At 40.3% G+C, this 28,000-nt stretch overlaps 2 protein-coding genes across 3 annotated transcripts; one reads left to right on the forward strand and one right to left on the reverse strand.

The window, feature by feature from the left end:
• The first annotated feature begins 342 nt into the window (after positions 1-342).
• On the forward strand, positions 343-18,290 carry LOC146499241 (CD9 antigen-like). 2 transcript variants are annotated; one of them, XM_085138206.1, is made up of 8 exons: positions 343-592; positions 11,078-11,180; positions 15,389-15,486; positions 16,091-16,165; positions 16,255-16,356; positions 16,475-16,564; positions 16,809-16,892; positions 17,680-18,290. In XM_085138206.1, the coding sequence occupies exons 1-8, from the start codon at positions 524-526 to the stop codon at positions 17,743-17,745; spliced, it is 687 nt and encodes a 228-aa protein (XP_084994332.1). In that variant the 5' UTR covers positions 343-523; the 3' UTR covers positions 17,746-18,290. The 2 variants fall into 2 exon arrangements, with proteins under 2 accessions (XP_084994332.1, XP_084994333.1); XM_085138207.1 differs by lacking the exon at positions 343-592 and adding an exon at positions 4,468-4,730.
• On the reverse strand, positions 17,314-27,589 carry cwf19l1 (CWF19 like cell cycle control factor 1). The gene is made up of 14 exons (XM_085138151.1): positions 27,414-27,589; positions 26,466-26,550; positions 25,738-25,822; positions 23,885-23,986; positions 23,590-23,804; positions 23,388-23,503; positions 23,107-23,191; positions 21,630-21,782; positions 21,362-21,509; positions 21,183-21,262; positions 20,878-21,087; positions 20,098-20,217; positions 19,910-20,007; positions 17,314-19,628 (listed from the first exon to the last, which is right to left on the reverse strand). The coding sequence occupies exons 1-14, from the start codon at positions 27,434-27,436 to the stop codon at positions 19,484-19,486; spliced, it is 1,665 nt and encodes a 554-aa protein (XP_084994277.1). The 5' UTR covers positions 27,437-27,589; the 3' UTR covers positions 17,314-19,483.
• Between the last annotated feature and the right edge of the window lie 411 nt (positions 27,590-28,000).

Genomic DNA, 28,000 nt, shown 5'->3' on the forward strand with positions numbered 1-28,000 from the left:
CATTTTTACAGTTGTAGCATTAACAGACACCCCAGAGTTGCTTTTCGAAAAGACAAACAGACTCACACAGCTTACAGTCAAACATTTGAATGTTTGAACTCTGATTTTGATTCACGGTTTTAATAAATATGAGAGAACACCGTGTTTATTTCTGACTGTGGTATTTATTTCAGTTTCTGAGGCTGTTCTCGGGATCTTTGTCAGACTTGTGGTTTCGTTTTTAATAAATCTGGAGAATTGTTTTATTCAGAAGTTTGATGTTCGGTCCTGTGATGAACAAAAGTCCAAACAAAAGACAAAGATGAACAGAGATCTCTCTCTCTGTGTGTGTGGGTGTCGAGCAGTCGATGGTCTGTTTCCTCCCAGCAGCAGCTGATCTGATCGGAGGCTGTCCGAACTGAGCCGAGCAGAGCCGAGCAAACGGCGACAGGTCGACAGCAGGAACCACGAACATCACTGAGCGATAAATAGGAGATAATTTCAAGACTGAATTAGTCCGAACACGGCTGAACACTCCGCAGGGATGACGGCTCTAACTAGCTGGGAGCTGTGCGTAAAGTACGCGCTCTTCATCTTCAACTTCGTCTTCTGGGTAAGTTTAAACACGCGGGATGAAATATTTAAAGCTCCAGCCGCCCGTGTTTATTCATTTGCGCACAGAAATAAGTCTTCATCTCTCAAATTTGAGCCTGGAAAGATGAAAATGTATGTTTGTGTGATGTAATTTGTGTTTAAAAGAGACGAACCGAGGAGCGTCTTGTTTTGATTTAGCCTATGGCATTTTGAACACTAGTGTGTTTTGTCGTTCCGGTTTGTGTTTGCTCTTTTATATGAAGCTGATAATATTAATTTTGTGTTTGTGTAACTATCCACTAAAACCGCACTTCGCATTTTTCTGTTTTCTTGTTTCTGACATTCTGGGATGCTGTTGCAGCAGCTGTAGACAGCTGACAAATTAAAGGAAAACCCCACGGAAAGCGTCAATAAAGTGCAGAGACATGACAAACCACCGGAACAACTTCGGTACTCATCAGAGTACTAAACAGTCTGCTAGTTGATGGTGTTCATTTCTGGTGACTTTAAAGTTTTGTTGGTTTTGCAGTAGTTCAGAAATCCAGTAGGGGGCGTAGATGAGCCTAGCACGTCATTCAAAGACAGAGCAGTTGCCTAATCAGTGCTTTCACCTCCTACTCGGGTGTCCTGTGCAGCGAGGAAGCTTAAGGCAGTCTGAAGGATGGCTCCTTAAAAGTCTGAATGATTTCTCAGGGCAGAGGTCAAAGGGTCGAAGGGCCAGCCTCGGGTCCACACCTCCACCTCAGGAATGTAAAACACTCCTTTACATGTTAAAAGTCCTGATGTACATTTTCATCCATCAGTTCAAAGAAATAACTTCTTTTTTATTATTAAAATGAAAAAACTCTCACAAATCTTATTGTTTTTTAAAACGTATTTTTACTACCACCTGCTACACTACAAACTCATATTGAAAATGAAAAAAGAAAAGGTTAGAAATCTGAAATAAATCAACCATCTTCTAATCTAGCTATCCATCTCAGGGTCTGAAAAGCAGGGTACACCTTGGACTATATGAACTGAGTTAAAGGGAATCAAATGTCTGATTTGTTCCATATGGGACATTAAAGTGGAATATTAAGTGCTTCTTGACTCTGGTAAGCTATTGTTGATAAAATGGTAAATGGCCTGTATTTATATAGCGCTTTACTAGTCCCTAAGGACCCCAAAGCGCTTTACATATCCAGTCATCCACCCATTCACACACTGGTGATGGCACTGGTGATACATTGTAGCCACAGCCACCCTGGGGCGCACTGACAGAGGCGAGGCTGCCGGACACTGGCGCCACCGGGCCCTCTGACCACCACCAGTAGGCAACGGGTGAAGTGTCTTGCCCAAGGACACAACGACTGAGACTGTCGGAGCCGGGGCTCGAACCGGCAACCTTCCGATTACAAGGCGAACTCCCAACTCTTGAGCCACGATCGCCCCGTAAGCTTCATATCATTCAGCACACAGGACAGATGGGGATTATTTTTAACTGTGAATCATCCAAAGCTCCTCTGATGGAGTCTACGAATAAAAACATTGAGCTGAAAATGAGCAGAACAAATCTTTTTAAGGATTAAATTATTTGTACCAGTTTTTTCACTCATTTATGTTGAGCTGCTCACTCACTTTCTCTGATAAATGATCGAGTTCAGTCAAGCCATCAGAGTTTGAGCTCAACAAACAACAGCAGCTTATCACTAAAGACATCCTTAGAGAGAATGAGAGTGACGAACAAAAGACAGGCGGGGAGAGATAACGGAGGCCGGAAACAAAGCCGGCGTTGTTGGTTTCACTGGGTCCACTGGGAGCCGATGCAGCGTTGAGTTACTGCAGCAAACAATGAGTCTCCCAAGAGGTGTGAGCATACACCTGTGGAGTTTTTGTTTGTGATTCCTCTGAAACAGCTCGTCTTTTTTTTTTTTATCTGTTTTTAAAACCAAACGCAGGAGTATGGAGGTAAAACGGGCAGCATGAGTCCAGCTGTGCAGCACAGAGGTTAAACTAGAAGAGTATCAGTATTTTTATCTTAAAAACAGCACTCAACAAGTTTGTTTCTCTTTGTTTCTTCTCAATCAAAGAGCATACTTTTAAAATGCTTTATTCCAATTAGAATCAGTTACGGCTAAGCAAGTCCCAGAAACTGCAGTCCTCTAGCATCCACTGGAGGCCCTATAGAGTGAGGCAGTTTCCACAGACTCCAGTATTAAACTGCCCAACTTATCTGAGATCCCCATGTTGGTATTATTCCTGCATTGCAATAACGTGATTAAACTGCTGTGATATTATAGCTTTGAAATGTGAGGGATGAGAGAAAGAAGTGCCTTTGTTTACATAAACCTCTTCTGAAACAAACACTAAGCATTTCAAGTGTTTCCTTTATTGATTTATATAATATAATAAATATATTATCATGTTAGGTTTGCTGTTAGCCAAATTTTTGTTACTCATGTTGGTTTGCTAGAGATAGTTTTCAATAGCATAAGCCAAATTCTGGGCTAATTCTAACTGAACGCTGAGACAATGTGATTGGTTAGCTGCAGCGTCACCAACATTATTGTGATGATATAGTAGGGTGACCAACTGTCCTCTTTTTTTGCACTCGCTGACTTCTAAAAGCTTATATGACATATTTTTATTTCACCATTCATTAACCGCACAGAGAAGGCATAGTTTAAACATGTTAAAGTTTTATTTAAGCAAACTGTATTATTAAAGTTCTTTGTGACTAGCGCAAGTGTCCTCTTTTTTGGAAATCAAAATATGGTCGCCCTATGATATAGGGATAACTTTAATGAGGCTTTGCAGACACTTGATGTTAACTTGGACACCTTGAGTCAAACGGACTTAGAGACCACGTGTCATGAGGGGAAACTGGGTTCCCTGACCAGTGGTTGCTGAGAATGTGATTGTTAAAGCTTCGGTTACACATACCTAGAGACCAGTCAGTGACAACCACCCTGGCAGCCACCTGTTGCTAGGGAAAATTAAGTATTCCCCAACCTGTTGCCAAAAACCTTGTGGTTGCTTTGGAAGTTTGCATGTAGATTTCCTCTCCAGCTACTCTCTGAGCTGTAGTGAGACAGTGAAAAAAAGATTTCCCTTCAAATTAAAAGTTGTCCCCTTTGTAACACATTGGCTGCAGCGCTCGACACAGCTTTTACTTTGAAGGCGAACCTTGTCCATTTCCCATTTTCCAACCTTTACTGCTTTAACTGCTTTAGCAGTTTAGACTATTTGCAGACAAACTGCAGACAACCAAAGAAACCAGAAGGAGGTTTTTGGTGCAGCAGCTTCTTTAGAGCTGATTTCCCTCAGTGAGAGGCAGAATCCTCCAGGAACTACTGCCACATTATTTCCCTAGCAACTGGCGGTTGTATCATGTCCAAATTGGCAGACTGCTCTTGAACAGTATTTGCATGATGTCACCTAAAAAAAGCAGAAATAAACATGTTTACAGCCTCTGTGCTCTCTATGAATGGTTTAAACCTTTCTATGAATTGTACTGTGGGTGAATTTATTCATAATTCATCCCCATGGAAACTGACATTAGTGGTGTGGCCGCTTTGATTTAAAGGCTGTTATCGAAGCCACATAAATGAAAGATAATCAAACTTTAAACTGAATCATTTGATATAAATCTTTGTTCTTCACACAGGAAGCAGATTTTCTCTCAGCCTCAAGTCTAGCAGCCAATCAAACTGGGAAACACACTGTCAATTAACATTTATGAGCCACATGTGAGGTATATGAAGGTTTTTATTAATGGTGGTCCACAGTGAGTTAGGAGTTGACATCTTGTTTCATAAAGGAAGTGTTAAAGGAGGTAATACAAGAAGCACTGAAGCACCTTTCCTGAGTATTTAGAAAAGTCAAGAGGTGTTAAATGCCTTCACCTGTGTTAGACAAGCTGGGTTATGCAGCACACATCCAATCCCCCTCTTGCTCCTCCCTCAGCCAGGTGAGTGCTCAGCAGGGTGTGGCTCACAACAAAAGCTGCCTCTCTCTGTCACCTCTCTTCGTTCTCCTTCTCCTCCTCACTGTGTGACACTCAGGACGCTTTTTCTTCCATTTTTCTGCGTAAGAAGATATAAACAGATCCGAGCACCATGAAAGGACAACAGTGCATCAAGTACCTGGTGTTTATCTTCAACTTTCTCTTCTGGGTACGTAGCCTGGTTTAGCGAGTGGACTGAAGTGGTTTGGTTGCTTTGGATTATGGTGCTTTGTTTGATTGTTTGATGGTTTCTGTGACTGGATCAGATTTCAGGAAAGACTCTCAATCTAAAACACAGGCAGAGTTTATGTTTGCCTGGAGCCACAAAATCTTTAATAATTTGACTATTTTTGATGTTTTGGGAGCTTCAAACCTCTAAAACCATCATTAAATTTGTGCTTTTGTCATCGAGACTCTTTGAAAGAATCAAAGTGGCCTCACGCAAACCCACGTAGCACTTCCTTCTGGGGAGTTTCAGCTCACAAATCTTTGCTTTTAATTCGCTTCCAGTCTTTATTTTATGTCCCACACTAATCTCTGTAAATGCTGCAGTTTGTTGCTTCTACAAACTAAATCATCAGTGCTGTGACAGTTTAAAAATCCTCACAGTCCATCACAAGACTGTCGAGAAGTTCTGGTGCCTTTGAAACGGTCACAATCTCGTTCACCTCTGATGCAAAAGGATTGGACTTCAGGAGTATTATGAGTACATGGTCTGTGGCAACCACGGCCATTAAAAGCATTAAAATATGTGAAATTATCACGTCATACTGAAGGATGGGGGGGCTTGTGAATTGTGGTCAGACGGATGGATGAGTGATGGATGACTCACTGTTGCAGGAGCTTAAGGAATTTTCTAGATGGAATTTCCTAAAAATGTTCCCCTTTATGGTCAGGTGGATGGTCAGGTGGAACTGACATGGAATGACACAGCACATCTGAGTTTTGACATATTTGCTAAAACTGATTCAAAAGTTAATGCAGTTTAAGGCGAAGAAACGAGGATGGGCAGGAGACCGAAGAATGTCATTTCCTTGACTGCAGACAGATGGAAATGCTTGGAAAACATGTGCAGAGCGACACAAAATGAAAGGGCAAGATAAACGAGTGGCTAATTTGCTCAAGAACTGCAGTGACTGTAGGGCAGCATGAAATTACAGCCTGACTTGGTGGTTTGGTGCAGTGCATGCAGCATGCAGAACAGAACAAAGAAAACCGGCTGGGTAGCTTTGAGCCACTTTTATGTTAAGGTGACGTCACACACATACAGGTGAGAGAGTGAATGATCCCCATGCCTCCTGATTCATCTCCAGGATGAGGGATTTTATTTTAAATGTATGAATTTTTGTATAATTACAGAATCAAGTCTAAAAATCACAGATTTTAAACAGACTGTGAATAAATGGCATTAAATCTGCAAAGAAACTGCTTGCAAAGAAACAGTTCTCAAACTGTGGGGTGTGGACCACGAGGGGGGAAATATACAGGGACGGTAACAGAAGCTTCAACCACAACAGTTCAACTGGAATGCTTTTTAAATGGTTTTGAAATGCAAATAAAAACAGGTTAGACCTAACCTGACCTACTAAGTCTAAACGGTGTATATATATTAAGAAAAGAAATGATTTGCATATGACTCAGGTGTGCTGAAGCTGCGCTGCTACAATGTCAGGTCATTATTTTACAATGTGCACCTGTCAGAAATTTATGCCAGCACTGATGAGAGGACTGGAGTGAGTGATAAACTTCCAGGGGACTGGAAAATGTGTAGCTGTGACTCTGCAGTGCGTCACCTCCAGCTGTTAAATGGTCTTTTGTCCTGTAGGACTCCATCTCATTGGTGGACCACCCTGCCCTCTAATTTAAGTTCGTCTATTGCCCTATAAAGGATGCTACTGTGATATGTGGAAGATTTTTATCTGTGAGTGTATGAGTCCTCTGCATCCACGCTGCCTGCCGTCGTTGCTCTTGTTACCTCACAGTACAGAGCACAAACAGCTGCTCTGAGCCCAATCGCTGTTTTGACGGTATGCGTCCATGGCTTTAGTGTGTAATGACACCAAAATCAGCTCTGACTCGACAAATGAGGCGACAGTGTGATCTGAGGCATGGGCCCCTCCTCCAAACACAAACGTGAGATTAGACTGATTTTACATTGAGTTGGCCTCGAGTGTTTCTGATTATTAACCTGAAGAAGTTTCCCACAGTGTGAAGAGCTGTAGGTTCAACAGCACCACTAATTTTTATCACACCTGGAATCAGTATTGCTTCACCTGTCCTCACAAGCAGTTACACTTCACCAGACTCCATTCACAAAAACTGCAGTTTTATTTTCCAAAACATGGAAGAAATTCTACTGTTTTGATTCGCTGTTAGGTGGCACCAGCCTGTGCATCGCCAGAACTCCCAAACACTAACTTCGTCATGGTTATTGTTGTTTCTGCATGGCTAATAGTGCTGCAGAGCAGCTCTGTGCTTAATGAGAGCCAACATGAACCTCAGGGGAAAATGCTGTTTTCATCTCCTCCACACACAACACTCGAGTCCCTAGAGTGTTTGTGGTTCACTAATACCAACATCCCCAGCATTCAGGATGCCAGACGTCCTTTCTTTTCTTTTTTCTATATCTTTTTTTTTTATTATTTTAATTTTTTTAAGTGTTTTTTTTTTATTGTTACAACTTAATGACAAAAATGTTTATTTGGGTTAATTCATGTTAAATATTCTGCAAATGTTGGTAATGGTGCACTAGACAAGCGTGAGAGCGATGTGAGAAGGCTTCTCACATTAACTCTGCTATTGTTCATAACCAGTGATTTTCACTTTACTTTAATTTACTGAAACTGAAGTGGACTGTGCATGCCCTACATGAAGCCGTATGATTTGTAAGATCATTCTTCTAAACTTGGCTGAAAATTGAGTTTACTCCCTCAGATTAGTGTCTAGGAGGCTCATGGTTCGTGATAAAGTTACCACCTGCAGTTATGAAAGCTGAAACTACCCACAGAGACTAAAATAGTTTTCATAGCTGCCTGTAAACATGATTTTTTTTTTGTTTGGTTTTTTTTTTTTTTGCTTTTTTAAAGTAAAGTGGGATGTTTTAACCTGAGTGTAGACAGGGATTGACTTAAGTGGACAAGAGGAACTGCAGTTAATGGTAGCACATTGATAATGTCTCAATATTCATATACAGATACTGGAATTTAAATCTATTGATCTGTGAAGAGATTTATTTGAATATCTGCTGACTAGTCTGGACAATATACTATATATAATTAGATAGGGATGATTAAATGAAGAATGAGTGGAAAGTTATCCATCATACATTAACTAATACTTGCATTCAAACAGTAGCGGGTAAGATGTAGTACTTTACTTTCACAACATGAAGTCATTTCTGACTGTAATGAGATGTAGAGATGAGAAGTGGAAAGTTGCATTGAGACTGAGTGACACTAGTAAAAGGTGCAGAGGCTTAAACCTCACTTCATTCTTTACAGAGCGAGTGGTTGGATCAAACAACGACTGCAAGGCAAATAAAGCAAACTGATCCTGCATTCTTTAAGCTCGAGGCTACGTTTGGAAAAATTTACTGATGATGATCATAAGGTGTGCCTGGCTGACTTAACGCTGACAAACCAGCGATGGGATGATGTCACATGCTGACAGTTACAGGTGTGGCTCTGATTGCTGGAAGATTTCTACTTTCAGTTTACTCACACTGAGGTCACACACAGGCTAAGTTGAGCAGCCCAAGGCATTATATTTGTCGTGTTAATAAAAAATGACCCTCCTTATGATGTTTCAGGCAAGTCTGTGCATCCCAGTTTGGATGACTGACTTACAGGTTAATGATTAATCGTTAATCTGACATGGAGCCAGAAACCCTGCTGAAACACACAGTTGTGTGATAAAAGTGAATGAAAGCAATGGTGTTTGCTTTTAGAGGTGTATGAATTATGCAGCTGATGCCTCTAATTCTCCTACATGTTTACAGCCTGATGCTGTTTTAGTCTCTGTAGGGAGATTAAACTTTTCTGTAAAGGCTTAGAGCAGACATGAACTCAGTTTATCTTGCAATTGACTACAGGCCTCGCCTATGAGTATTCATCTTCATGTTTTATCTGTTGGAGCATTTATTTGATAACCTGGCACTACAGTGTTCACAGTACAGTACAGCCAGTCAACTTGTGCTGTGGGTTTAATGAAAGTCTAGTATTGTACAGAAAACAATGGCGTGATGATCCTCCAACTCAGTTGGGTATTTACAGCTGTGCTTCAGCATGTTAGCTAATACTTTTTAATGAATTAAATATTTGCTACTTGAAACATTTTAACAGATTGTTATTTAACTCTAACCCTCTGTTGCCTCTAACGCCCATATTAAGGTGTTTCTTTGTTAAGGATTCTGGTTAATAACAATAAAAGGATGATACACTAGCTAATGCTAGCATACAAAACTAACAATGAAAGGGAATTTTCCCCAATGACATTAGAAAACAAGGTAAGCTAGCTGCTATGCTTGTTGTCATATTATTTGTATGCCTTGGTGAGCTAACGCTGGCTAGAAAAATAAAGCTGTCCAACAGGGTAGAATTGTCAGACAGAAGTAATTTAAAATTTTGAGTTGATATCTAAAAATTTTAATTTGCCAAGTATTTTGGAATTGTATTTGGAGTTATATTTGAGTTAGTCAAACTTTCAAGAGAGAATTCAAGACCTTGATTTACAGACGGCACCCCCACCCCAAAAAAACCAAAAACCTGAATCATGGTCAGCAGACCGTAGGAGGAACCAGACGGAGGACATGTTGGGGCAAAGTGTTGCCATTCGGCCTGAATGCTTCATGCTGTGTGCTTCATATACTCCCTGTTGCACAACAACAGACGTCAGCGTCATGCTGCAGGACATTATGGGAGTTATTTGGGTGGCAACAAAGAGTTGACGTAAACTGTTTTGTGGTTGCTGAGGTGATTCTGAGTCATGGTAGTGGGTAATTACTGTTTGAGACAAAGTATGGCTGTCATTTATTTATCTGTGGATGCCTTCATATCTAAGTCTCCGTTGTGCAGAGGCTCCACATGTACTGAAGTCATGTTTCCTGGATGGCTCCTCTGTGATTGGGTTGGTCTGGATTCAGGAGAATAAGCCGGGCAGCAAGTCGAACTTCATTCCTCAAATGTTAGCCTCATGTTCACCTTTAATGAAAGGAATTCTTATTCATCCACACTAACATACTTTGATTTGAATATGAAACCATTGCATTCCATACTAGCTGCACATGGTTTTGCAACAGTGAAGCATCACATCATCATACCTTACAAAAGCCAGTTGTTCTTTCATTTTGCTCTGAGCAGCTGTTTTCGAACACCTGTCTAAATGACTGTGATGGGTCCATAAGTTCAGTGATGAGTTCATGGTCTCAGTAGTTTTCTGTGTTTTTTAACACAACATCAGTTGTAAATCACTGTAAAGCAGGATTAATCTGGTTATTGTCTAAGATAGGATGCTTTATACTCGATCAGCTGCCACTGTGTGGGTGTCCACCTCTTCATGTCTCTGCATGCTGTTTAACTCCCAATCTCTAAATAACGTTCACATCAAACACTCTCCTTGTTCCTGCACGTCTCAGATTATCGTGCTGTTATAGTCTGTTTCTTATGAGTTAACTCAGATGTTTAGGATAAAGTTGCCTCTGATGTACTGTACACTGCAGCATCTTCTCCTTTGTTCTTTTGTTGTGTGCTTTTTTTTTTTTTCTACGGTCATCGTTCGAGTATACAGTGTAAGGACAGTTGAGTGCTGTGAGGCAGGTCCAGGTGAGCCCTGTGGTTTCAGTCAGGTGATACTTCTCAAATCCAGCCTCATTCGGGCTTTTCACTTCTTCTCTCTGTATCTAACTGGTAATGTGTTGCCTGTGTCTTAGACCCCCGGAATTATCGACCCGCGCCTACAGCTGTTGTTGGATTTGATGAAAGTGTCTGTTAAAGCGACAGACTTGAGCTGTATGTGCCTTCATTATTTTAAGAGTGGATAATAACTCAATAACAATTTGAAAAAGTGCTCCGGTGGTGCTGGCTCTGTTAACTTACCTTGTTGTGAGCACAGTGTTCTTCCAAACATCAGGAACAAGGTCACACGTGCTGCAATGCCTGCTTTAGAAGCATTTCTGCAGGTTCAGACCACAGACATGGACATAGCCTCTGCTTGTATGAAAAATTAAGTCTGCGTCAAACTGCCTTTACAGATGCGTTGGGGTTTTTTATGCCCACCAGGGGGCGACCCTTACGGTTGGATAGAAGTGTAGAGGCTCAGTTTCTCTCTGACTTCAGTCCTTTTCTTGGCTCAGTTGCAAGTTCTGTATCTTTTTGCTTACACCACAGAGAAACTCATGTTATCTGTAAATATCTATAAATGAGGACAAATGTGCAAAATGGCATTAGTATTTGAATATGGTCTCATGGAGAGAATATTAAACCTCCTTCAGAGACAGTAAACATGTTTTTTGTCTTGCAGCTGGCAGGAACCGGCGTGCTCGCTGTGGGACTCTGGCTGCGTTTTGACTCCAGGACGGCAGGACTGTTCGAAGGGGAGGAGTCGCCCTCCGTGTTCTTTACGGGTAAGGCCTCTGCTGGTTAAACCCTGGATGCAAAACACTTACATGGAAACAAAAGACCATGAAGGAGAATAACCTTGAGGATGGCAAGAACCCTTTATAGAGCAGAGGTGAAGCATCTTAATCGCAGCAGCTTCACTTTTACATTTTTGGATATCTCACAACCATAAACCACAAAATAACAAAAATAACATGCAAAGATTCAAAGTGCACAGAAAGACGGGGAAATAATCAGCTCCTACTCCACTATCATGGTCTTTGAACCTGCCATGGAGTGATGGTGGTGGTGGGTGTTGTTGTAATTACAGCTGATGTGTCTGTAGTGTAGCTTTGACGCACATTACGAGCCTGTTTGTTTTATCATGCTGTCCTATCAATGTGAAGTCTCACACTGCTCATTTCACTCCAACCAGCAAAAACCGTGCCGAATAATCTGCAGCTGGAAATAGTCCCCAGTAACCACTTCGTCCTGTTTATTAACAACCACAGCGTTGTTTCTAGAATGAAATCTTTATATTTGTGGAGGAAGTCATAATTTCAAATTAAATGCACTACAGCTGCATTTAGCTCTGTGGGGCTCTGGACGTGGATATAACCTGACCTCAGAGAGGCGGGGCACTCGGAGGGCAGCTGAGGCCAAAGTTGGTCCACAGCGAGGCGGCTCGTCCAACCCGGCAGATCCCTCCACACATAGCGCTCATTCTTCCCGGCGCACAGGGACTCCTTTGTTCTCAGACTTCTGTATTCCCGGAGGAACTGTCCCACCCTCTCGTCTTTGTGCGTCGCATCCATCAAACTGATAAGAGAAGTGGGCAGAGGAGACGGAGGACGGGCCTGACATGACAAACATCTTAATAACGGCTTCGGAGGAGTATTTGTGTGTGGGTCATGCGCTCACTGCTGTTGTTATCCGACAGCCTGTTTATGATTCATCATCATGAAGTCACCGTTGAAGTGTCGAATCATCGCTCTAAATCTCCCTGCAGCTGATTCCCACTCACCAGATCGTGACTGAAGGTGTTTTTGATAAATAACTCCTCATTAAAAGCAGCTTCTGGTGCCTCTCAGGCCTTCGTGTCTGTTTGAATCAGAGCGGCAGCAGCTCTGAGCCAGAATGCAAATCACTGATGTACATTTACATTTTTAAAAGGCTTGAGCAGGTAAATCAGGGCTGATTTCCAATCAGCCTTCCACATGCACCTGTACACTCACTGACATTTTATTAGAAACAAAGCATGGGTTCTGTTAGAGTTGATGCTTTTGAGATTGTCATTTGTGCTAAGATATACAGACATGGACAAAATTGTTGGTACCCTTTGGTCAATGAAAGAAAAACTCACAATGGTCACAGAAATAACTTTAATCCGATAAAGGTAATAATAAATTAAAACCAATGAAAGTCAGACATTGCTTTTCAACCATGCTTCAATTGAATTATTAAAAAAATAAATGCATGAAACAGGTCTGGAAAAAATTATGGTACCCCTAGAAAATAATGAAAATAATGTGACCAAAGGGACATGTTAATCCAAGGTGTGTCCACTAATCAGCATCACAGGTGTACAATCTTGTAATCAGTCAGTGGGCCTATATATGGGACTCCAGGTAGTCACTGTGTTGTTTGGTGACATGGTGTGTACCACACTCAACATGGACCAGAGAAAGCGAAGGAAAGAGTTGTCTCAGGAGCTTAGAAAGAAAATCATAGACAAGCATGTTAAAGGTAAAGGCTATAAGACCATCTCCAAGCAGCTGGATGTTGCTGTGACTACAGTTTAGGGCTGGGTATCGTCACTGATTTCTAGAATCGATTCGATTCCGATTCACAAGGTCCCGAATCGATTCGATTTGCCTCAGTCAGAAATATTAAAATTCTGATCACGTATCAGTACATTTCCATATTTTTATATCTATAAAAAGAAAGCTGACACTTGAGACTTTATCAAAAGTGTAAGCATCACAGCAGATGCCTTTGTGTCAAAGTAACTGAGGATAAAACACAGAAAAACATGAAGGTGATTTTCCTGGCCTGGGATTTTATAGCAGATAACCTTAAAAATATTCTGCAGTAGATTAAAAATGAAAAAAAAAAAGTCATTAATTAACATACGAACATTAACTGATGCTGCTGAAGTGAAGCAAAGTTAGAGGTTTTATTAGAGACACAGCTAAGTGTTTTGCAATTTTGCACAATTTTAAAAAGTTTAAATTTGTTCAGTATTGAACAGCAGAAATTAGGCTTTTTTTATTTTTGTATTTAATTGTGGCTGAAGCAAAACTAAGAGTGAATTTGTGACGATGTTTATGTGACGCAATATTGTGTTTACGCCCTTTTTGCAGAATCCGTGTACCTGCGCTCCCGTACTGTTTTAGCTATTTGGTGGTTGTTGAAATTGTGTGAGGTTCAATCTGAGATTCTGGCGTTTCCGGCAAAATAAATTTATATTTAAAAATCGATTCAGGATTTTAATGAATCGATATCACGTTATCCAAGCTAGAATTGATTTTAATCGATAAATCAATAATCAAAACCCACCCCTACTACAGTTGCACATGTTATTCAGAATTTAAGATCCATGGGACTGTAGCCAACCTCCCTGGACGTGGCCGCAGGAGGAAAATTGATGACAGATCAAAGAGACGGATAATCCGAAAGGTAACAAAAGAGCCCAGAGAGACTTTTAAAGAGACCCAAGCTGAACTTCATGCTCAAGGAACATCAGTGTCAGATCGCACCATGCGTCGTTGTTTGAGCCAAAGTGGACTCCATGGGAGACAACCAAGGAGAACCCCATTATTGAAAACAAATCATAAAAAAGCCAGACTGGAATAAGCCAAACTACATGTTGACAAGCCACAAAGCTTCTGGGAGAATGTCCTGTGGACAGATAAGACAAAAATTGAATTTTTTGCCAAAGCACATCAGCTCTATGTTCACAGACAGAAAATGAAGCATATCTAGAAAAGAACACTGTCCCTACTGTGAAACATGGAGGAGGCTTTATGTTCTGGGGCTGCTTTGCTGCATCTGGCACAGGGTGTCTTGAATCTGTGCAGGGTACAATGAAATCTCAAGACTATCAAGGGATTATAGAGAGAAATGTGCTGGCCAGTGTCAGAAAGCTTGGTCTCAGTCACAGTCATATGTCTTGCAACAGGACAATGACCCAAAACACTCAGCTAAAAACACCCAAGAATGGCTAAGAGGAAAACATTGGACTATTTTAAAGTGGCCTTCTATGAGCCCTGACCTCAATCCTATTGAGCATCTTTGGAAGGAGCTGAAACATGCTGTCTGGAAAAGGCGCCCTTCAAACCGGAAACAACTGGAGCAGTTTGCTCATGAGGAGTGGACCATAATACCCCCTGAGTGGTGCAGAAGTCTCATTGACAGTTACAGGAATCGTTTGATTGCAATGATTGCCTCAAAAGGTTGTGCAACAAAATATTAATTTGTGGGTACCATCATTTTTGTCCAGGCCTGTTCCATGCATTTATTTTTAAAATAATTATATTGAAGCATGGTTGAAAAGCAATGTCTGACTTTCATTGGTTAACATTTATAGAATTTTTATTTATTATTACTTTTGTCAGATTAAAGTTATTTCTGTGACCATTGTGAGTTTTTCTTTCATTGACCGAAGGGTACCAACAATTTTGCTTGTGTGTGCTGATAAAATGTTTCTCGTTATTAGGTTTTATGCTTCTACGATGGAGTAAGCAGCCTCGTCGCTTCTGCTTTTTACACGTTAGTCCATTGAAAGGTCACAACCTGTACAGGGTGCGATTGGTTGATAAGAAGTCATGCCTTGTATGGTATGGCGAGGGGCCACACATGCACAGACAGACACACTCGCTCAGATACGCTTGTATTAAACTGTCACATGGATAACTGAACCTGTTCTTAATCCTTTAATTTTTTTTAAAATCTGTGTGAACAACAAACCTAAGTATGGAACATCAAGTTCTGATGTTAAACTGTTGAATTGAACATCAAAGAGTGAATTGCATCCCATTTAACAAAACAAAAAAATGAAATGACTAACGGTAACTTTGAACCGGGTGGTGCTGATATCACTGAGGTTGAGATCATGTGCATAAGTTTTAATTTAATTGTGTCTCCTTTGTTTGTAACTGGCCTTGGGAACTTAAAGGCACAGGTGACCCCAGAATGCTTGTTTCCTCTTTCCCATCTGAACGTTTTGTTGCAGGCGTGTACATCCTGATCGCAGCAGGGGCTCTGATGATGGTGGTGGGTTTCCTGGGATGCTGCGGAGCCATCAAAGAGTCGCCTTGCATGCTGGGACTGGTGAGTGATTTCTTGTGTTTTACTTCTCCACATTACATTAAAGACTGGTGACTTTGCTGTGAATCATGAATTCATGCTCAGATTTTTCAGTTGGCACATTTCACAGAGATGTTTGGGCTGTAATCACACCGATCACCAGGAAACACTCCTCAATTTCACCACAAGCGTGTTGGCTGCTGCAGCTCCATCGGTGTGATGTGACTGTTGGTGGAGATTCGCTGTTATGTTTTTACAAAATGTTTTTGTCTTGTGATTGAAATGGTCATATGAAATTGGTGGATGTGATCACATCTACTCTGAGCCGTCATTTTAAATATTAAATGGCTTTAGTTTTAACTTACATTTTAGGTCATCTCTTCCTTAGTCATCTGTTATTTGAGCTCTGTGCACAGAAAAGGTGAACAGCAGAGCTGGTGCACAACAACTTAAAAGTGTTGATGTTATGTTCACCACACATAAATCTATGGTTTTTACCACTGGCTGAGGAAACTTTGGACAAAAGTGACAGATAAAAGTAAAAACCCACTCCAAGTTTCCTTTCAGGACTGATAACCAAATAAAATCATGTCTACACTCCAAATCTTCTTCTTGTTTTCCGGTTTAGTTCTTCTTCTTCCTGCTTCTCATTTTTGCTGCAGAAGTGGCTGCCGGGATCTGGGGTCTTTCCAACAGTGACCGGGTAAATAACTCTCCCCTTCTGTCTCTCGCATGCATGCACACATTCTTTGTTGATTGACATGTGTGTTAACTTTGTCCGTGTGTCTTCAGGTGGTGGAGGACATCACAGAGTTTTATAAACAGACTTACGCCAACTACAAGGACACCAAACAACCAGCGCTGAAGGAGACCCTCCGCCTCATCCACTTTGGAGTGAGAACACACACCTGGACACCTTTTAAGCACCTTGTTTCCTTATTTTGAAACCGAACACATGGCTCTCTTAGATGACTGCCTAACCTGTGTGGGCTATTCCCCCCCCCCCTCGCAGCTCGACTGCTGCGGTCCAACAGGAACAGTGATCGATGCTGCCAGAGATATCTGCCCCAAGCAGGAGGGGCTGGAGCTCCTCGTCACCAAGGTAAGGCAGACTGCAACAAAAGGGAGATGACCTCTCATGTCACATCATGTAAATTTTTACTTAAACATTTTAAGATCTAAGAGATTTGTACTACAAAGTGCTACAGCTAACATTTTTCTCTAGGGTATTCTGGCTTTGTAGAAATCAAGCTCACATTTGCACCAGACATTTGGTTTAAAATAAGATGTGGAGCTCACACCTGTTTTTGCTGTTTTTGCTTCACTGTCCTGCTTCCCTCCTGCAGAGCTGTCCCGCTGCTATTGACGAGGTGTTTAACAACAAGCTGCACATCATTGGTGGAGTCGGCATCGGCATTGGAGTCATTATGGTGAGTCTGCCACTAATGCACATGTACTGAAACCTTAAGTAAAGCTATCATATGGTTGTTAAATTGGCACAAAGCCTAGAAGTGGTAATAAATGAAATGAAATCCTACTTTTTTTTTCTCTCTTTTTTTCTCAAATGTGTCAGGACAGCTGGTTTAGAAAAAGCCAAGTGTCTCATTGTTCTAATAGTGGGTCTGGCTCGTGATTTATTTATTAAAAGCAAAGCCAATTCACAAATGTTGTAAACCTGGCCCCAGTAGGGGCGACATCTGTGGTTGCAAAGACACTTTCATATGTGTAGAAATCTATGAAAAATGACATTACTACTTACTTCATATATGACATCAATAAACACTTTACTGGTGAGTTTATGGCTCAGTCATGAGTACAGAATGCTAAATATGAAGTCTGATGATGACTAGCTATGATTTTTATTGGCTAGCTATCAAACGATGTGGTAGTTTCACACTAACTAGACATTCTACTTGTTTTGGCCCCTGAAATTTGACTGGCCTGCCCTGATGCCACCAAAGAATCAATCCCCAAGGACTATTTTCTTTCATAGAAGAACAAGAAAAATATTAAATATTTACATTCAAGAAGGTGGAATTAGTAATATTTTTTTTCAGGATTGGTCCATTTTTATCATAGAAAATATTTAAAATGAACTTATCAAGATTGTGAAATTTTAAATAACCAAAATACACAATTATGGAAACTTTGACACTTTTGTAAACAGTGTGGTTTATTTCTTAATGCCACATTCCTGTGTCCTGTGACTCTCTGCAGATCTTCGGGATGATCTTCAGCATGATGCTCTGCTGTGCCATTAAAAGGTCTAGGGACTATGTGTAAAAACCCATGAAACGCCGTCCACCTTTAACTCTGCTGCTTCAAATCATTTAAGTAAGAATAACAACATTTGTCCCTCCGTGTGCTGCTTGGGTCCGTACAGGATGGCCTCGTCGACCTGTGAGAGTATGGCTCCTTTTCAATGATGCTTCTTTAACTCCTCCACTCTGTGGGGTCTGCAGCGAGTTATTTATATCCAAAGTAACCTGATAAGTGATAACTGATACAATCTTTTAAATCAAAAACCTACTTTTCATAATAGGACAGGTTTGAGCATATGCAGGTGAAAGGAGACTTTTGCAACTCTGCTGCCCCCTGGTGGACGCCCCATTTTCTTTAAATCCTTTTTTAAGTTATGTTTACAAAATCTGCTAAACGTTTGAGCTAACAGGGTTTTTGCAGCTAAATAAATGTTAATGACCCATGTTTTATTTTAAAGCTGCGTGTTAAAAGCTTTGATTATTTTTTTTATTTTATAAGTTTTATGCAAATGATTTAATGATTGCAGTTCATGTCTTTAAGATGTCAAATAAATGAACTAAAACAAAGATTTGTCTTAAATGGAGTGCTTGCTTTGAGTGCTAAAGGGGTACAATACAGTCAAATGTACAAATCTTAAAAATGCATTAAATGTTTTCCTAACATACTCTAAAAAATTAAAAATGAGATTAATGGGTTATTCAATTTAATTTTATTTATTTTTTAAATATAAGGTTTAGCTAACACTTGTGTACAATTGAATAAAGAATTACATTACAAAATAACAAATAAAAAAATTATCTGGACTTAAATTTTTGTATTTCTGTAGGGGCAATGCACAGTGGGAGATGTGTGTTAAACTACATGGTAATACTGAAAAAATGTGACCATCAATCCAAAATTAAGTTTTAAATTTGATTTTATTTACTTTTAATGCCTCATTTGTTTTGTAACTTTACCCATACGTGTGGTAGAAATAAGAAAATATTTGAGCTGGTTCAGAATTTTAAATATTTCATCAATCTCAAGATTTCTGCTCTTTTGTCAAGTATTTTTTTTTTTCTAGCAGGGGGGGAAAAAACCCCAAACTACACTACAGACTGTTTTCGAAAACCATAACACACGTGTTGATAAACAGGTGGCAACAAAAGGGTTACTATTCACATTTTAAACGCTAGAAATCATAATTTCTTTTAATTTTTTTTTCCCCAAACAAAAATAAAAACAGACAGCCCAGCAGTGAGGTTTACAGTTATACTTCCATTTCCTCACTGTGACTATTAAAAAGAAATACGCATGCTTTGTAAAACAAAATCTGACTTAAAAAAAAAAAATTGTTTGAGATATGATGCAAATTTTTACTGAGCATTACACCAGAGAATTGAACCCAGTTAGCTTAGCATAAAGACTGGTCACAGCTTTATCCAAAGGTAACAAAATCAACTCTAATGCTAACACACAGTACAAATGAGATGTTAATTAGTATCCAGTCTCTGTACCAAGTTAAACTTTTAACTCTATGCAATCTTATTCCACCCGAAACAGTAGATTGATATAGTTAAGATGACAGTGAATATGTCATAAAAAAGTAGAAACAAAAGCAAGAAGACATTGTATTAAAAATGCTGTTTGACTCAATTTTCATGTTCAGGATAGACGAAGAGGAATGCATTATACCAACAACTGTCCTCACAATGCATTGCATCATCCATGGTCCCCACAAAGCTAACTGTACAAGTACAGGTGTGTGTGTGTGTGAGAATTATTCATCCCAGGTGAAGTCATATGGCTGGAAGTCATCTCTCAGCTGTTTGCAGCTCTCCTCCTCCTCTTCTTTGCTTTGTTTACACTCTTTCCAGTCGGCTCGAGTCGGGATGTTTAGCACCGCCTCACTGGCCAGAACCTCCCTACGCACGCACACAAAAACAAAAACCCCCACACCGTTACTGTGACACTGACATTATTCTCCCGCAGTGCAATTCTGACCTCCCATCAAGTTTTTTCCCTAAAATTTCATGACTGACATTTTGGAAACAGCAATTTGTCATTTTTAGATCGGTGCATATTTATGTGAACAAAACACATTAACAGTGTGCAGAATTATTGGTAATAATTATTTACCAATTTACCAGGCTCTTCTTTATATTTACAGGTAAACAAAGGGTGTTTAATGGGGACTGATGCTCACCTTCCAAACTGCAGAGGAAAATGTTTTTGAATGCGGTAGAAGAGCTTGTCCCCCGAGTCCAACTCTACATAGAAATATGGAGTCCCTGGAGGAGCAATCTGAACACACACGTTTAATTCAGCTTTTCAAATAGATGTTAAAATCCCAGAATAGCCAAACCACTGTACTCCAGGTGTGTTTACGGGTACCTGCTTGAGGTCAGTGTGTTCAGGAATCTCCATCATCTCCATCTGTTGCTCCTGAGCCTGGACCATGAACGCCTCCTTGATGTCCTCTGTGGCACAGCGGTTCAACGGCACCGGCACAACCTGAATGACAATAAGAAGATGATAAATAAAGTGATCAGCAAATGTGGCAGTAAATAAAAAACGTTTTACGTTTCTCTTCCTGCGCTTGGATCGCAGGAATCACACTCTAAATAAAGATACAAGGAGTTTAAATATGCTAATTTATTGCCCAAGTGTGACTTACTTTTGTGAATAACTGGCTTCTTGTATGTCAGCAATAGCAGACTTAAAGACTATCTAATTCTACGCTCAATCTCAAATTATTTTAGCAGCTTTGCATGAAGTGCCCAAGTTTACCACATCTTTGTTGACCTTTTTATTGTTTTAGTTTGTGTTACTTCATTTATTACAGTGAAATATCTTGTGTACCTCCATAATCAAATTTAAAAAACAAAAGCAAAAAACCAATTTATTAAAATTAGTTATGAACCTTTAGCTAGTTATTTTAGATTAAAAGTGGCACAAATGAAACACTCATCTTTTATCATTTCTTTTTTTTCTCAAATTTTGAAATGATAAAAAATATGTAAAATTTTGCACTCTATAAAGTGAAAAATATAACTTTTTACACTTCTACACACTGCATCTGTCAAAATTAGAAAATATTCACCTTACAGTATCATTAAAAAAACAATACGAATAACACTGAATTAAAACATGTTTTCTTGGTCGTGTTTCTACCTGCAGCTGCAGATGCTGGCTCCTGTAGTTCCTCTCAAACAACACACAGCGCTCTCCTTTGCTCTTGTAGAACTTCCTCAGGGCTGACTTGTACTTCTCCATCTCCTCCACCACCTCCGAGCTCAGGTCCACCACCGACTGGTAGTGTCCGATGGGGAGGATCAGCACATGGCGAGGAGTCAAACCGCCTTTGGCCAGCGCGAGGTAACACTGCAGAACAAATCATCCTCACTCGGCTCTAACGCTTTTACGCGAAGTCTCGAAGGAGCTTCTGTGATGTGGATTTATGAACAGCATGAACTCACGTGTGTTCCTATGCTGATGACGAGGTGTTTCTCCACCTGAGGGCTGGCCAGACAGAACCAGCATGGACCCGAGGGCTGAGCTGCACACAGGAAAACATTATCTGTGTAACCTCACAAAACCACACTAATTAATGAGTTCTTTCTTAAACCAGATCTAAACAGAGTGTGGTTGGACTCACGGTGCCGGCGGGGCTGCTTGGGCTGCCCCTGATGATGCTGCTGGTCTCGCCCTCGCCCATCTCCATCAGAGTGCCTCTTCCGGCCGTGGCCCCGAGAGCCTCCACCCTGCTTCTTGCTCAGGTCGAAGAAGTACTGATTGGCTGGCTCCTGGCACACATATAACAACATTTTGTACTTTAAAACCTCAAATACACATTCAAAGGTGATTTAAATAAGAGTCAAGATGAATTCTAGTGACTGAATCTCCACAGAGGACTCCAAACAAACCTCCTCCTCTGTGGCGCTGAAGGCCGTCTTTTGTGTGTCCATCTTGTCTTTCGTGGGGCATCTGTACGGGTTTTCCGTGACGTCTTGCGGTTGCTTCACAAGCTCTGCGGGGTCCATGGTCTTCATGGGGATTATGTTGAAGGCGTACAGATACTGCAGACAGAAAGAAGATTTTCACTTGTCATGACTAGGGATGGGTATCGTTTAGGTTTTATCCGATACCGGTGCCAAACCGGTACTTTTGAAACGGTGCCGGTGCTTAAACGGTGCCCAAACCGGTGCTTAAAGAATGGAAAACACAAAATTGGTCCAAAAACATCTCATGTTCAGCTGTTTTTTTGTAAAAAGATAACAATGTTAGTCTTTTCTGCAGGTATACGGCATATATGGTATCACTCTGGGCTGGAAGCAGTGCTTAAACAATGGAAAAAACACAAACTTTGTCCAAAAACCTCTCATGTTTAGCTGTTTTCCACTTTTTCTTCGGTCATTTTAGCCTTTTTGGCCAGGGTGAAGGGAGTATCTGACATCAAACAAGAAGACAGCCGCATGTAGCTATGATGGTGTTTGCTAGTTCACGTTACATGCATTAATTTAATAACGCGGTTAGCTTACTCAACGTAAATTACACACGAACAACATTAAGCTACTCACGCAGAGAAGAACGGCTGCTGCTGCCATCATCATTTCTGCTACACTGGCAGGGCTAGGTTCATCGGATTTAAAGTGTGACCTCCTTTGACAGTATCAGCTTAAAGCACTTGTTGCAGGCTGCTGAGTTTGCATCTTTTGCTGTGAAGTACAGCCAGACTTTTGACCGCTTTGCCTTGGGCATTTTTAATCTGTAGCTCTGCTCTAAAAGAACGTACGTACCTGGACCCGCCTACTATCCTCGAAACGTAAAATGATTGGCTAGAATCTAAAGTGTATCATTCCATACCAGTTGGTGGCGGTAATGCACCTTTCAGTTGTTTGCCAACCGCCAATAGAAATGTAAGGAAGAAGAAAGTGTATCACAGCTCAGGAAAAAAAAGCACCGAAATAAAGCACCGAAATGCCATGATGGCACCGGATACCGGTACCCATCCCTAGTCATGACACATCTGGAGAATTTTCCACAGCAGGAACCTTTTAGCACAGATCTGCTCTGTTACCTGCATTTCCTGCAGGAGAACCAGGGTCTAAAGCAAATTTAGTTTTAAAATAACAGGGAGAGTCTAAATTTAGTTCAGCTGAATTGGCTATTAGGGCTTCCTGTTTGCACTGGATTCATGCACAGACAACAATCACTGGATTCATTGGTCAGTGAAGAAAACTTTAACTTCTCTGTGGTTTCTAAGCATTTTTAAGGACTTTATTAATCACAGATTTTGATGTTTTCCTAACTTTTAGGAAAACCTTGACACAAAGTTTTAATAAATGCAGCTATGCACATAATCTCCATGTAACTGATTCTTTGTCTTGCAGGGAAACGCACCTTCTTCTTGGCGGGGTTGTTGACGGCCGCCAGAGCGATGAAGCGGCTGACGTGTTGAGCATTTTCTTGAAGAACAATGTGATTCCTGCCGATAGACACAGTGAAAGATGGGAGTAACGTAAAACAAGAACCAAACAGTTGCTTCTAATCAATCTGACTTCTGCCAGGGGGGTCACCCCCTACTGCCCAATCAAAATAATGCAGGTTTAAGGCTCTTTGATATCCAGAAGAAATTAATTAACAGGGTCATCAGTGAGCTCCCTCACCGCTCTGCAGCTTACCTGTATGGGAGTCTTTCATAGTGAGCGCCCTCTAGTGCTGCAAATTGGTATCGTGGTTTCAGTTTGTCTGCGAGGCTGGCTATCGAGTTGCTTCCACAAAGTTTTGTGTTCACTTCCTGCCGAACAGAGTTCAGAAGAATCCATTCAGCATTTCGTGGGGTCAGAGGCAGTAAAATTAAAGCAGCATAGACGTCTTCATTACCGGGTTGTTTGCGTAGTGCCACACTCCTCGGGGCCACTGCGATGTCAGCAGGATGTCAACACCTTTAAATTTGGAGCTGCTGGTCAAAGGAGTCATGAGGGCCACCAGATCTTTGGAGGTGAAGCAATGAGCCGGCGCCGGTTCCTGCCGGGCTTCCTGACCACTGACATAGGCGATCTGCAGTCCCGACACGCCGGTAAACACACCACGCCGGCCTGTAACGCACAGATGAGAGCACTGAGTCACATGTTGGTTTCATGTGTTTAATAAAACATGAATATGTGTGATCGCTTACCGAGATATGTGATGTTTTCAGCAAGCTCACAGCCATCGGCATTTGGGAAATTCTTTACCGTTTCCTGGCTTGCTGCTCCGAGGATGTAAGTGTGGATGGGAGCTGAGGAGGCGCAAAGAAAAAAAAAAAAAGGCTTTTGAGCAATGTTCCCTCTAATTTTTCATGTGTCTGAGCGAACACACAAACTCACTGAGCGATCCCTTGGACCACTGTGAGCATCAGACGTGTGCACTGTGGTCACGCCAGTATCAAATCCATCCAAGTTACATGGTTTATTAAAATAATCAAATTACAGCATTTACATTTATGTTACACTACTTTTAATTAACTGCTTTAGCCCACTTACAATGAAAATTAAAAAAAATCTAGTCATTGACCTGTGTAGTATGTTAACACTATTCGAAGTAAAAATAACTTGAACTCCAATTTCGAAAACACAACTTTCTTTTTTCTTCTTCTTTTTTTTTTTTTTTATAAAGCTCTGACTTGTATTATGAGTCTGAGTCTGTGGTCTGGGAGAGAGTCCTGTAACTCTCTGTCTGCAAAATACAGTATATAATGACCAATGCTGGGCAATTAATTAAATAGTTACTTCATCAAAAAAGTAACTCAGTTTGGCAAACAACAGTTTTTTGCAGCTATTTTTTTTAATGCAGCCAAGGCGTTTTTAAATAAACATTTCAAACTATTTATAGAACAATCAGCTGTTCTGCATCAAATTTGATGCCACACAGATCATTTGTGCCACTCCAAAAAAAATTTTCTGTCCACTATGAGATAAAGGAGAACAACAGCCTGATACCTGCAGGCCTGACAACAGGAGATGTATCACTCCTGTAACACCTGTAACATTCAGCAGTCGCCTCATTGTTCTGACACACACAACAAAACTATTGACTAACTACACACTAACTACACAAGATTTGCGCTAAACGTCGCAAATGTCTCACATCTCAAAACACCGCCATCACCCCTAAAACTTCCCCCCGTTTCTTCCCCAACTAGATGCCACGTTGCCATATCATTTTTTGATTGGTCGACATGGTACTTTTTTGGACGAATAGGAAAGGGTGAGAGGGTGGGTGGAGTTTGTTTTTGCTCACAGGCAGAGAGCGCTTTCAAACCTTTTTCCTTATAAAACGCAGTTTTTACCGTTTCTTCCCGCAGTAAATATAAACAACGATAGTATTCAGGAAGAAAACCAAACATTGCATATATTTTTTATCATAACTCTGGTTTTACATGGCCTATCAACACAATTTAAAAACTGGTATAGGGTCCACACTTTTTCCGTCAATTGTTCCGTCTGTCCTGCTCACATCTCCAATAGTTGTACACGTTGTCATTAACGTGGCTTCACTCCACGTCAGCCACGCCGCTTTGCTAGCTAAAACACCGGTGTCGGCACATAAGGACGCTGACATAGCCTGTCAACAACGTTGATTAGCTGTGTATATACGAATGTGAATCGCATTATTGGCTGGACTATGGAATAAGGTGGCATCGTTCTAATCCCATACGGGAGCAGCCAGTCACTTACTGACTAACACTGCAAAACAGAATTGTTAACATATTTACTTTCATTTCAATTCAGGTTAGTTTTTTTTGTGCGCAACGCAGATTTTCCGTGCGCAGAGACCGTGCCAGCAGTGCGCAATTGCGCACGTGCGCAGCTTAGAGGGAACATTGCTTTTGAGTTTCCTCAGAAAAAGCCAAAAAACATGCTTGCTTTCAGCATGAACATAGGAGACGCTGTTGAGTTCTTATGCAATTCTATTAATGTAACAGCGCCCCCTGTGGTCAAAAGCAACAATAAAGATGAGCATCTGCCCAGATATTCCAGATTTTTTCACCTTTCTTGGCTCCGGTTTTGTACAGCTGCCACTCGGCTTCAGCTTCCGGCGTCGTTCCAAAAAACTCTCCAACACACAGCAGCAACTGGTGGAAAACAGATGTGAAAATCACCACAACTTAAATACGATTACAGGTGTTTTAATATGATAACGTAACACACAGTTCTATACAATGATGTACCAGGACATTGAAGGTAACAAGAAAACATTTAAGGGGATGGATGGGGGAAAACTTAGAATGAAAAAAAAGAATAAAAAGTTTTATGAGAAACAAAATGAGATATTTACCAGAAAAAGTCTGTAAGGACAAGTCTATAAACAAGTGTGAATTGAAAATAAATAAACCGGTTGATTTAGAAGAAGAAACGCAAAATTGCCAGAAAAAAAGAGAAACAGCTGACAAATTCATGTAAAAGCAACCGACAAACTTACAGAGGAAAACTGGTAAAAGAATAGAAAATGGCAAATTTCTAAGAAAAAGCTTACTGTAAAAAAGGCAAGTCTATGTGGAAAAAGGACATGTATGAGGAAAAACAAATTATGATAAAAATGTAATAAATTAAAATAATTTTCAAAAAAGAAAAACATTTAAAATAAAATCATGGCTAGTATAACAAAAAAAACCTGTCAAATTTACATAAAAACAAAAAAATAAACAGAAATAAAAACCCACAAATCATTAAAAAAAAATTAAATGATAACTGGATAATGTGATGCATCTGACTCACATCAAACTGCCCAGTCTTCTTCTGGATGGCCTGGACTCGGTTGAACAAAACATTCAGACGGCCTTCAACGTCCCCACACGCCAAACTAGAAACACGCATTTTTTAATATTTTAACAATCTAGACAATTCATAGAGGATTTCCTCTGGAAAACATCAGACAGTCTACAAACACCTGTTGTGTTTTTGGGACTTGAATGATGCCTTACTCATTGGTAAAGTTGGACACTGAAACATCAATAGCACAAAGTGCCTCTTACATTAAAATAAAATAGATCAACAGAATTCATGGATATCATTCTGTTTAATTAAAATGACGTTAATATATTCTGGTAAAGTGCAGATTTTTCACCACAAACTGCAAATATCAAACATGCCTCTACGTCACATGGTATGACGTAAATAAATGTGGAGACTGTTTAATGCAACCTTGAATCATGCAAGTTTTTAACGAGGTTCTGTATATTTCAGTGTAATACATTATGCCGAAATAAAAGTGATGATCTCGTATATTTTCAAACCTTTAAAGAGATTTTACATTAGGCGGACGGCTTTAGAACCTATCCTGGGGGTAGATGTATGCCGTATTTTTCTCTGCTGAACACTGACGTTCAGCAGTGAAACGCGTATTTATAACATATAAATCTGAAGTTAATAAGAAACGCTTAAAATTTCTGAAATTTGTTTTAAGTCTGATTGGTCACATTTTTGCATCTAAACAGTTCCGAAAAAGTCAAGAATTACAAGACCCTGACACGGTGAGGTTTACACGCCTGTTAACGGAAGGGTTTTCATATTTTTCTTTTATCAACGTGTTTGTATTAGAAACGGAGATCCTCTAACATCATAGCTGAAACAACATAATCAACATGGACAACATAAACAGCATCGATTTAACCAGAAGCTACATTTAACCGGACGCTGCGTCCTGTGTTCACTGAGCAGACTTACACTCTGAGCGGCTGCTCCTCCATATCTCTGAGCAGACTTTTACTCTAAATCTTAAAATGTGGGATTTGGATTTTTGCAGCTTCCATTAACCGCCCGTCGCTAGTAACTGTCCGACTAAAACAAAGGCGGAACTATTTGTAATTTACGAAGCGGGAGTAGCTGACGTACACGCGGCTGCGCGAGACACACTAAGAAAGACAAACATTTATTAAATTAAAATTGATAATCTTAATGTCTAAAAACTACAAGAGAAGTAGCTCAAACAGTAAGAAATATTCCATGTGGCTACCCGGACAGATTTCAGTGCGGAAATAGTTGTTGCCAGGTTTGATTTGAGTGGTTTGAAGAAGCTGCCGTGTTTCAGTACGTTGTTTCTGTTTTTTCTGTAGTTTACACCTGTTCTTAAATCCATTCAGCTCTGTAATCCTGATTTTACTCTGTTTTAATTATTAAATCTGCAGTGTGTTTGTTTATTTTATTTATAATTCATATCAATAATGGTACAGAAGACTAACGAATGAATGAATTAAAGGACTTCACCAGGGAGGTAAAACCAAGCATTAACTAACAAAATAAGCAAATAAAAA

The sequence above is a fragment of the Neolamprologus multifasciatus genome, chromosome 17 (assembly GCF_963576455.1).
Source record: "Neolamprologus multifasciatus chromosome 17, fNeoMul1.2, whole genome shotgun sequence".
Lineage (NCBI taxonomy): Eukaryota > Metazoa > Chordata > Actinopteri > Cichliformes > Cichlidae > Neolamprologus > Neolamprologus multifasciatus.

Bases quoted from the DNA above. Each gene is read 5' to 3' on its own strand.
- LOC146499241 (XM_085138206.1), top strand. From the start codon at position 524: ATGACGGCTCTAACTAGCTGGGAGCTGTGCGTAAAGTACGCGCTCTTC. The intron at 11,181-15,388 runs GTAAGGCCTCTG...GTTTTGTTGCAG, and splicing joins GCCCTCCGTGTTCTTTACGG to GCGTGTACATCCTGATCGCA. The intron at 16,357-16,474 runs GTGAGAACACAC...CCCCCCTCGCAG, and splicing joins TCCGCCTCATCCACTTTGGA to CTCGACTGCTGCGGTCCAAC.
- cwf19l1 (XM_085138151.1), bottom strand. From the start codon at position 27,436: ATGGAGGAGCAGCCGCTCAGAGT. The intron at 23,805-23,884 runs GTAAGCGATCAC...TGTGCGTTACAG, and splicing joins TGAAAACATCACATATCTCG to GCCGGCGTGGTGTGTTTACC. The intron at 21,510-21,629 runs GTTTGTTTGGAG...TATGTGTGCCAG, and splicing joins TCAGCGCCACAGAGGAGGAG to GAGCCAGCCAATCAGTACTT.